Source organism: Anabrus simplex, chromosome 8 (genome assembly GCF_040414725.1).
Source record: "Anabrus simplex isolate iqAnaSimp1 chromosome 8, ASM4041472v1, whole genome shotgun sequence".
Lineage (NCBI taxonomy): Eukaryota > Metazoa > Arthropoda > Insecta > Orthoptera > Tettigoniidae > Anabrus > Anabrus simplex.
The window spans coordinates 82,973,400-82,985,553 of NC_090272.1; the positions used below are offsets into that span (position 1 = coordinate 82,973,400).

A 12,154-nucleotide genomic window follows, 5' to 3' on the forward strand; every position below is an offset into this window, starting at 1 on the left:
CTTGTATTTTTTTTGTTGCCGAGAACATTCGTAGCATGTTATGCCACAACGTTGCTCTTGGGCATCCTTCATCTCTTCTTGGTTCAGCAAAGGCAAGAGCTTACTGTACAGGATGACCTTTATCACGCCGTTCGACATGTCCATACCAGCATTTATCTTTCCTCCAGTCTCTCACAAACAGCAGTGATAATGAAGGATCCACGCATGCGTTTAATGTGCACTCCAGTAGTCAACGACATGTAGATTCTACATCAGACATTAGAGATATACTACTTTGCCTGAGATCCTAAGTCAGCTTAAAGACATCATATTATGACAAGAAGATCATAATCACAAATTTGGTTATTATATGTATTTTAATGTTATAATTATTCCTGCAACATTATCTTTGTCTGGTATACATATGTTTTAGTTATCACATAATCTGTTTAATTTTTATTGGGCTGAAGATGGCCACTAAGTGGCTGAAGATGGCCACTAAGTGGTTGAAACTAGTCCCACGACTGATGTAATATTTACTTGATATATTGTATTGTTAATTTATTTCTTATAACTGTACCTGTTAATCATCAGTAGTTTGCCGGGTAGGAAGACGGTGCTGTCCAGACCAAACAATTCTGGCTCTGTAAAGTTGCAGAACGTGTATTCTCTCTTCTTATGACTGATCCTGAATATGTCTCTCTCTAGCAATGCTCTCCATTGTTTTAAAGCTGGCTCACCTCTTCACATGTTTCACAAACCAAACAATATCATCTGGGCACAGCAAGGTCTATAGTTCTCGTGTCAGATGCTCTGTCAAATGTCTGTCTGTTAGGTCATCAGCCCAGAGGCTGGTTGGATCCTAAAAATAGCACCACCAAAGGTTATGCGGTTATAAGGAAACTGCAAAAACCAATGGCAGCACCAAAATGAGGCGTACTAGGCAAGACGAGGAGTGCGGTAGTTTGTCATTGCTTTCCTCACTGGGTCAGAAAGTGCTATTACAGCACGACTGACCCTATGGGCAACACCTTTCATAACACTCGGATGCACTAGTCGTGCTCCGAATGTCATTACTCAGCACCACCCATACCCCAGCAGCTTCCATATTGTCATAGCCATGGATGAGACTGGGACTTCGGTGAAAGCTACACTTTACTCTGGCCTGTGCCAGGAGATGGATACAAAAGTACTGTATCCATCAAGAAATGGCAGCAGGCATCAAATAGTTAACCCTGGAACCGGCAGTCGTCGCGATTGCGACTAATTTCCCTGTTACTCAACCGGCAGAGTCGCTATCGAGATGCATTATGCCAGTGCTGACTAATTTCGAGATAGCGCCTTGACTCTCTCAACATCTTTACGACATATCTGGGATCATGTTGAAGAGGAAACTCTACTCTATAAATACAGCACATTTCTGAAGTAGTTTAGTGTGACAGAGTGTGCGGTATACACGTGGAAAAACGAGAACGCTTTGCAGACGGTCATTCTGTTGTGCTTGCTGTGGTTGTCCGATGTGCATTAGCTTTCGTGGCGCAAAATGAGTGAATTGTCTGGAAGTAGTGAAATTCGTAATTGTTTGTTTGATCTGGATGACGATGATAGTGACGATTTTTTTGAAGGAATTGACAATGATTTTTACAATAATTCGTCCCGCCAGCAAAGGCATAGCTTCCATATAGTAGTTAGTAAATACAAAATCATTTGCCAGGGTTTGAGATAATTGACACAGTTGTATTTACAAATTGATCAATGTATTCTGTTCAAAATAATGTGCTGTTATTTTTAGGAACTGACTATAACAGGATGACTGAATGAAACAACCAAACCATTAATTACAATTCGAGATATATCCCTCAGTTAACAAACCCGAAGCAATCACTGTATACCATTTTAAAGCACTGAATATCAAATTACTACCAGCTCACCAGTTTAGACTTGTAGTCTGTCATGATTCATATTTTGAAATGCACTGTCACTGAAAATGGAAAACTGGATCATCATCAGCAAATGCTTATCAACATTTATTTAAAAAATAAAATATATAATAACAGCATGAGGAAACAGAACCCTGAGACATACCATTCCTATTCAGAAACACTACCATTATTAAGTAGAATTCCTTGTATAATTGTACATATTTAACCAAGTGAGTTTCTGAGAGATTATAAACAACTGAGCAGGACCTAAACAAACAGCTTCCTCTAGGGAACAACCGAAACTAATTTATTTACCCTACCCGGAACTCCTTTAGCGGGATCATTCTGAATGAAGATCATGATGACTGGGTCAAATGCCTTTTTTCGATGATGATGATGATGATAACGTCAAAATTCTGAAGGCAAATACTGCTTGAGATCAAATGCAGAGCTGTAGGCCTACTCGAAATTTGAAAAGTTCTCTATTATTAACAGGATACGCCATCTCATGTTTTGCAGTCTCTCTCGAACGCTTAACATCATGTAGAATTCTTGATCTTCTCCTGGTTTGAAAATGTCCCATTTCAGAAACTGCACTGGAGGAGGATCTGACCGCTGTCTTTGAGGCACTGATTCAAGAAAGAATTAAGTTCAAGCCCTGGGTATACAGAATAAAGGATCTTGCAAAAAAAGTGAAGAAAAACTGGCACAAAGTGGTCTGAAGAGCAAAGAACTGTATTCTCCACAAAGATGAAGGAGTACTGGAATTCCCAAAAGGCTGACAAGTGTTAATCGTAGTCCTACATGACTGAAAAGATAAAAAAAAAATTACAATTTTTAAAATAAAAATTCTGCTATGCATTTAACATCCTTTCAAATGTCAAGGTTTCAAGAATTGCCAGAGAGCCAGAATTTTGCCTTGGGGGCTTCCAGTAAATATACAGACATGGATATCTTATATTTGAAAACTCTTAAAGGTCAACTAAACGTACTGAGTACAGTTGGCAAGCGTCTAACCAATTACATTATGCAATATGTCATCCTGAAATGGATTAATGTTGCACTGAAATTTACTTTGTTTTATTCCCTTAAACTGATCTATACATCATCATCATCATCATCATCATCACAACTGTATGTAGATGATACTCACACTTCACTTGTCAGCAAACTTCCGGTGCCATATCGAAAAATTTAAGATAGGGACTGCATTCTTATGTAAAATATGATCAGTAACCCACTGAACTCATAACAACAAAATATAATTCAGGGACCCATTCCTGTGAAGCAATTTCAATGTACACTAGCAAAGCTAAAAGCAAGCAATTTGTAGTATTACTAGTCTATTGATAATGTGATTATAATAGCCAAGGGACCTCCAGTTTACGGGGATCCAAACCATAAGGATGCAACATTTCAGTTCCAAAATCCCATATCCAATGATGGGGATTAAAGCCAGTGACAATTCTGTAAGGTACACCAAAAGGAAAATTCTCGTAATATGCATTCATGAACCATAGATGTATGTTCTAATGAACACACTATTTCCACCCCGCGTCTGATACCCACATGGTGAAATGAGTGTCACTGGCATGATATGTGGGAGCAATACTGAAGTAGATGGTATTAATTTTAAAAACAAAATGTATTCAGTAAAAACAAACTGAATCATAGGCCTATACTATATACAGTAGAGTTACAGGACTGTAAGTGACTGCAAAAAGATCAACAATGTTGTGAGATGGACTGCAGACGATATGATGGTAAACGAGGTGAAAACGTCAGGTTGTAAGTTTCCCAAGAGGAAAATTAAGTATTGTTTCATGGAGTGAAAGTACCTCATCAGGATCACTGTGAAGTACCTAGGTGTTAATATAAAGAAATATCTTCATTGGGGTAATCACATTAACAAAGTTGTAAATAAAAGTTACAGATCACTTCATATGGTCATGAGGGTACTTGGGGGTTGTAGTAAGGACGTAAAGCAGAGGGCATACAAGTCGCTGGTAAGACACAAATTAGAATATGGTTCCAGCGTGTGGGACCTTCACCAGGATCACTTGATTCCAGAACTGGAAGAGATCCAAAAAAAAAGCAGCACTATTTGTTGTGGGTGATTTCTGACAAAAAGAATAAGTATGGTAGTGTTACGAATGTTGCAAACGTTGGGCTGAAAAGACTTGCGAGTAAGGAGACGAGCAACTTGACTAAGCAGTATGTTCCGAACTGTAACCAGCGAGATGGCATAGAATGACATTAGTGGACTAATAAACTTGAGCGCAGTTTTTAAAATTAGGAAAGATCATAATATTGAGATAGTGTTGGAATTCACGGACAAATACTGTCAAATATTCTTTTATAGGAGGAGGAATTAGGGACTGGAATAATTTACCAAGCGAGAAATTTGAAAAATTTCCAACTACTTTGAAATCATTTAAGAAAAGACTAGAAACAACTGAAAGGGAAACTTCCACCTGGACGACAACCTAAATGCAAATCAGTGGCGACTGAACAAACTGTATTTCAAAACAACTGTAGGTAAACTAAGAATGGAAGAGCACTGAACCCTCACCATGTAATTTCAATGTCAATTATACGGTACGTATATTATCAGGTGAAGCTCAGGTTTTAGTAATTTTGCCTGGAGGATATGATTTTAAAATTCTGAAACTGCTTGTCATGAACTCTTATGCCGAAACCATAAAAATGCAGAAAATATTATTACTAGCCTGTTACTACTACTACTACTACTACGAGATAAAAATATGAGAAAGTTATTCAATTGCTCAAGAGCATCATAAACTCTACTTCAATGAACACAATCTCTTACACTACCAATTTCACATTTTTGTCGTCTATGGACTTGCTCGTTCCGCAGATCAGCGCAAGCTGTCAAGCTTGTTCTGTGTTATCATCGCGCTGCAAGGCACTGCACACTTATAATAACATCGAAAAAAGAACATATAACCTAAACAATGAGAATGAATGAAATCTTGTATTTTTCAGTCAACTAAAAACCAGTGCAACGTAATAGCCAAAATATGATTCTGGTCGTAGAGTTAGGTTACACGGTGCAGCACAAGGCTTTTACGGCTGCTCGGAACAACTAATTTGAAGAATGGCAGCAAGCAACAGATAATACTTACATTTTCTGATATGAGTTCATCAACTCTAGGGTCTGTTATACTCAGTCTTGGTATTTCATCCAAATGGATGTCATATTTTCTTAGCTGACTCGGATCCCACCCTTTCTTCTCCGCCATGTTTGTATTTACAGCACAGTGCTGCTCTCGCTAGGATGTCTTCAGCAATGCAGGAAAGACCAAATGTCACGTACACACGTTCTCTGATTTGTACTGATTCCTATTTTTTTAAAGCCACAATTAATAAAATCGGCGCTATCTATATTTCGAAGTTACGAACACTTCAGTACTCTCAGAGTCCATCAGTTTGTACTCTACCAAAGAATACCTCCATTATGTTATAATAAATTAACTGCTATTCATTTATTAAAAAAAAACAATTTCTTTTCATCAGTCACATGTTAACACTCTACTCAAAAGCCACTTCAAAAACAATCGATTTTTGCATAGATACTTCGATTTAGTCAAGTGTTCAACGTCAGATCTACGATGATATGCCACAGAGATTATTAAGGTAATTTATTGTATAGCCTACGTATTTTCCTGACTATCCATTCACTTCAGTCCCGAAGAGAACACTACCCGTTAACATTAGACTACACCGGAATGCCTATAAGCACTGCCTGAGACCGGAGTCCCCGAGTGCATCTGCTCGAGGAGACGGAGCGCTAAGTATTTTTTATATCGATCGTCCCCCCTTCCACTGAGATACTGGCGTACGTGTGCGTCTACACGAACACCTCTCGTCCGAGGAAATATGAGGTCTGAGGAATGCCTCTAATTTCCTCCTCGGTCGTTACTCAGATATGAAATTTTACATACAGCAGCTGCTCGCATGACCCCATTTGTTCTCATGACAACCTTGTGAAGTGAGCCATACCTGCCAAGCGACTTACGGGTTCAAGTCCCTACAGGGCCACAAGTGAGCTCCGGTAAACGGATGGGTTGATAAAGTTTCACGGTTAAGATAAAGAAAAGACGACATAAAAGGAAATGTAACCCTTCGAGTGTTGTACAGAGAATACCAATCAGTCATCACTGATCTGCATTTAGGCTGTCGCTCAGGTGGCAGTTTCCCTATCAATTGTTTTTTACATGTAATAAATTTCATAATCGGTTCCTTTTGACTTGGCTATAAAGATAATTCTTTAAATGAATTACATATACAATTTTCCATCTATTCAACAAAGTTGTTACCATTACAAATGGTTTGTCTAAAACATTACATTATAAAAGTACATGTTTCGACCTGACTAGAGGCAAATACAGTAGAGACAATACGCGACACTTACGCATTTAGCCTTGTTAAAATGGGAGACAGTTCGACGGTGGCGCTCCTAGTGACTTGACCTGAAAAATCGCGCTAAATTCAAATATCTATGGAAATGCATATACGAAAATGGATAAATAAATTACGTCTCGAAAGAAAGTATTATTGAGATATTAACTTCGACGTTGCTAAAGCAATTCTGGATAAATGAATGAAGAATTATTTAAAAGGTTATTATTTAAAGACTGAAATTAGACATATAAACAAGATGTGAAATAGACTGCTGTGAAATGGGTTCATCTTTCATTTATGCATTACTTTTTTTTGCTTTAGCATTCCTGCCTGAACTTTTACGGTTAGATTTGTCTTTTTTCTTATTTAAAAAAACATTGTATCATCACATTAAGACACTTGTCAATAAAAATATCGACACATTCCTTACACACATGATGTAATGAACTAACATTTCAAAGCTGGACAATTTTCCTCTTAACATGAAGCCTACTAACAGAAAGAAAATCTATAAAATCCCGGCTTTAATCTGAAAAGAGGGATAAAAGAACGAAAAGTATGAAAATGTTGTCGATAGTGATGCTTGGAGAAATATTTACGTACAAAGAGTAAAAATGTAACATACCCTTGGCTGTATAGTCGAGGATTTTTAAAGTCGCTGGCCTGGAAATGATCTGAACAGATCTTATAATTCTTATATAAGCGTTACGTCCCTTCTTTCTTGTACACCTTATCGAAATCACTTCTGTGACGAAACCTACAAATCACACCTACAACAACACATCGGTATTGAAGTTTAACTGCTGCACTATGCAATCAAATATGCGTATTATATTTTCAGCCAGTTAAAATATGGGTCGAGCAGGTCAGAAGATTATGAAGTACTATAAAAATCTCTTTGTCACTGGAAGAATATATATGCAAACACATTACTTACATTTTCTTGTCACGACGGAAGGGTAAAAAAGACCGCGAATTCTTCTCTACTTCATAGTTACTGCAGCCAAACACAGCACATACCTTTCTCCTCATGTTGAGAGGAGATATCAAGGAATGACACACGCTACTATTTAATTATGTCAACTCGTTGAAAACGCATAAATAACACCAAAAACTTCACACACAAATACACGTACTCTTATGACAGAATCAGTAGTTCTCAGGTCTACCCGCTAGCGAGAGCTCTAATAGCTGTCCCTCGATATATCGCTGAGTTTCGCGTATTGTCTCTACTGTATTTGCTAGAGGTAATCTTCAGGTTAAATATTACTAAGAAACAAGATATACATATAAAACAGTGGTACAGAAATAATAGGATAATTCTTTACTGTCAATTGTTTACGTGGTATTTTCTTAAATGATGTCATATACAGTAGAGACAACGCGCGACACTTCCGGATTTAGCCTTGTTAAAATGGGAGACAAGTCGCAAGTGGCGCTCCTAGTGGCTTGACCTGAAAATTCGCGCTAAATTCAGATATCAGTGGAAATGCATATACGGAAATGGATGAATAAATTACGTCTAGAAAGAAAGTGTAACTAAGATATTAACTTCAAAGTTATTAAAGCAATTCTGGATAAATGAATGAAGAATTATTTAACAGGTTATTATTTAAAGACTGAAATTATACATAGAATCAAGATGTGAAATGGACTGCTGTGAAAGGGCTGGATCTTTCATTTATGCATGACTTTTTAAGTTTTAGAATTCCTGCCTGAACGTTCACGTCTAGATTTTCCTTTTTTTCTCATTTAAAAGCATTGTATCATCATATTAAAACACTTGTCAACAAAGATATCGGCACATTCCTTACACACATGATTCAATGAATTTACATTTAAGAGCTAGACAAATTTCCTTTTAACTTAAAGCCTACTAACAGAAAGAAAATCTATAAATTTAGCCTCAAAAACATTCAAACTTTCCCTATAAGCAATACTTGCCATAATGCCATTGCATTAGGGTAAAGCAAATTTGCATCATCATATTATTTCAACAAAATATGTACATTTCTTAAATCACCCATATTTTCTTCAGTGCTTGACAACGCAGTACGGCATTCCAAATGGGGTAACTTGGAACACAACCAGCCACACTTATATGCATATATATTTTCCTGAATTAAATCAAACCCATAGATCACACCTACAACAACACATCGGTATTGAAGGTTAACTGCTGCACTATACAATAAAATATGCGTATTATATTTTAAGCCAGTTAATTTTTTTTTTTTTTTTTTGCTAGTTGTTTGACGTCGCACCGACACAGATAGGTCTTACGGCGACGATGGGACAGGAAAGGGCTAGGAGTGGGAAGGAAGCGGCCGTGGCCTTAATTAAGGTACAGCCCCAGCATTTGCCTGGTGTGAAAATAGGAAACCACGGAAAACCATTTTCAGGGCTGCCGACAGTGGGGTTCGAACCTACTATCTCCCGAATACTGGATACTGGCCGCACTTAAGCGACTGCAGCTATCGAGCTCGGTAAGCCGGTTAAAATATGGGTCGAGTAGGTCAGAAGATTATGAAGTACTATAAAATTATCTTTGTCACTGGAAGAATATATATGCAAACACAATATTTCTTACATTTTCTTGTCATGAGGGAAACGGAAGAAAGACCGCGCATTCTTCTCTACTTCATAGTTACTGCAGCCAAACACAGCACATACCTTTCCCCTCATGTTGAGAGGAGATATCAAGGAATGACACACGCTCCTATTTAATTATGTCAACTCATTGAAAAAGCATAAATAACACCAAAAACTTCACACACAAATACACGTGCTCTTATGACAGAATCAGTAGTTCTCAAGTCTACCCGCTAGCGAGAGCTCTAATAGCTGTCCCTTGATATCTCGCTGAGTGTCGCGTATTGTCTCTACTGTATTTGATGATATCAAAGAAAGTTGGAAATTTATGGATTATCTCCTTTGATAAATTATTCCAATTCCTAACTCATCTTCCTATAGGCCTAAATGATATTTGATCCCCTTTGTCCTCTTGAATTCCAACTTTATCTTCTTATTATGATCTTTCCTACTTCCAAAAAAATACATTCAAGCTTAGGTATTCGTTTACTAACTGAGCCGGTTGCATAACGTAACTTGTTGAACTTGCCTCCTGTACTGTAGCTAATGTGAGTGTTGTGTTAAGAAAAAAAAAAAGAAAATGAGCTCGTGTTTTAGAAAAATAAATCTTGGCTCTGTTTCCCTTTTGTTCTATCTAATTTTCTTTGAAATGCAAGACAGCAGAAAAAAATGCCGAATTTTGTTTACCATGGAATTTAAGAATTGACATTCGAAAGCAAAGAATAATGGTGAGCACAAAGTGAAATACGCTAAGGAAAACTGCCAAGTGGTGGGTAGATGGTACAAAATAGGAAGTAATATTAACATCATAATGGTACCGGTAACTGCGGGTGAACAGTTAAAAACAGGTTAATAGAACACAACAGTTTGGATTAGGAAAACATCGGTTATTTACAAAGTACAAAGTACAAAGGAACATTCTAAATGTCATAGTATAAATACAATTCGGAGCATTATCCGAGTCAGTATAGTGTAGGGAATAGAAAAAAACAGCTTGAAACTAGATACGCATATGTTAGCTAACAAGTTCTGTAAAATAATAGTGGATCTAACAAACTATGAGTGGATTGTTGCCTAATCGTGCTTCCTCTAAAATGATAATAATCAGAATAAAATAATAGACTAATCAGCATAAAAGGAGGCATCTGTAAGATAATAGGGTGAAGAGAATGGAAAGCTTTTGAGTTAACATGGTTTTTATATGTTACGCGGTTTGTTAGGTAGGATAGGAATACAGTAGATGTCTGCTTGGACATAGGAATTCAACACAAAGAAAATACTGGAGATACATAAAAATTTAGTTTCAAAAGTGAGAGCTAAGTGAGTTGTAATGGATGGTACAGCATCTGCGAAAATGTGGGCTGTGAGTGGAGTAGGCCTATTGCTTTGGAAGAATAAAAATATGCTGTTCATCAGTTCTCTCCTTGGTTTCAAAACTTATGAACATTTTGCATACCTAAAATACTTCTTTAAAACAGTATTCGTTGCGGCAAAATATAATATTAAAGAAATATTAAGTTACGGAAAGCTGATTCAAGTTATAACAATGAATTTGCTCTCTTGAAATATCAAAGAGTTTGAAGAGGAAAATTTCACGAACCTTGAAAAATATTCCCTTCGGAATTATGTCCTGGTTATATAGAAGAACAGAACTGTTTCTTGGCTAATCAACAATGTAAACTAATTTTAAACTACTAAACAGAACTAGGTACAGTTACAGTACATTGATATACACTACAATTTTCTTTCTTTCTTTATCCGTTTACCCTCCATGGTTGGTATTTTTCTCGGTCTCAGCGAGGGAACCCACTTCTACCGTCTCAAGGATAGTGTCCTGGAGCGTGAACCTTTGGGTCTGGGGGACACAACTGGGAAGGCGGTCTCACCTGCTATGCTGAACAGGGGCCTTGTGGGGGATAAGAAGATCGGAAGGGATAGACAGGGAGGAGGGAAGGAAGCGGCCGTGGGCTTAAGTTAGGTAGCCTACCATTCCGGTATTTGCCTGGAGGAGAAGTGGAGAAAACCACGGAAAACCACTTCTAGGATGGCTGAGGTTTGAATCCAATCCCCCTCTACTCAGTTGATCTCCCGAAGCTGAGTGGACCCCTTGTACCACTTTTCAAATTTCGTGGCAGAGCCGAGAATCGAACCCGGGCCTCCGGGAGTGGCAGCTAATCACACTAACCAATATAACACAGAGGCGGACATTACAAAAATATTTCTTCACTAAATAAGACACACACCACAGACTGATAGATCGTGTAGCAAACTTTCAATAATATATCTTATATTGTTTATGCTTCACGGAAGTAAATACACTGGCACAAAAATGAACAACTTTGAGAGAGGAATGATAGGCCTAACAAAAGCACCTTTCTATGGCATCTCATTTTTTGTCTTCCTTGTATCATTTTTTTACATTTACTCGTTGGCTGAATGGTCAGCGTACTGGCCTTCGGTTCAGAGGGTCTCGGCTTCGATTCCCGGCCGGGTCGGGGATTTTAACCTTCATTGGTTAATTCCAATGGCCCGGAGACTGGGTGTATATGCTGTTCCCAAAATCCCTGCAACTCACACATAACACTATCCTCCACCACAACAACACGCAGTTACCCACACATGGCAGATGCCGCCCACCCTCATCGGAGGGTCTGCCTTACAAGGGCTGCACTCGGCTAGAAATAGCCACACGAAATATAAAAAGCATTTGATACTGTACCTAAAATGATATATTGTTTGTAGCTTAGTTAATTGTTGGTAAATTCATGATAATTCAGTGATAAAAATTGAGGATCTATAGCACTTATTGAAGTGAGTGAGCCGAGCGGAGTCGAAGATGGGTTTTAATATTAATTCATTAAAAACAAAATTTATGGTCTTCAGTCGTGAACAACACCCGAATGCCAGTCTGTAGACCAACAGTCATCAAGTAGGAAAGGATTAGGTAAACAACTGATAGGGAATCTGCCACCGAGTCGACAGCCCTAAATTCAGATCAGTGATGATTGAACCAAATGGATTCTGACAATAAAATGTAACACAGAATAGAGATGGCAAGAACAAATTTTCCGTAAATGAAATAAGTGATTTGTAATGAAAATAAAAATCTACGACCTGTTTCCAGTTTCAACCGAGTCAGGAATGGAATTAAGTCCCCATCTTGCGGCGAGGATAAGAACTGTACCGGCTGCCGATGCCTGTCGCTCTCCTCTGGGGCAATGATTAATGAGTGGCAG

The 12,154-nt window shown here is 38.0% G+C and overlaps 1 protein-coding gene across 1 annotated transcript in view; it reads right to left on the reverse strand.

Annotated features, from left to right (window-relative positions):
• The window catches only part of LOC136878813 (hypoxia-inducible factor 1-alpha inhibitor), a 49,008-nt gene extending 43,249 nt beyond the window's left edge, over positions 1-5,759 (reverse strand). The window contains exon 1 of the mRNA XM_067152308.2: positions 5,048-5,759. Within this exon, the coding sequence (XP_067008409.1) occupies positions 5,048-5,164 (117 nt within the window). The 5' untranslated portion in view covers positions 5,165-5,759. The remainder of the gene's footprint in view (positions 1-5,047) is intronic.
• Positions 5,760-12,154: the final 6,395 nt, after the last annotated feature.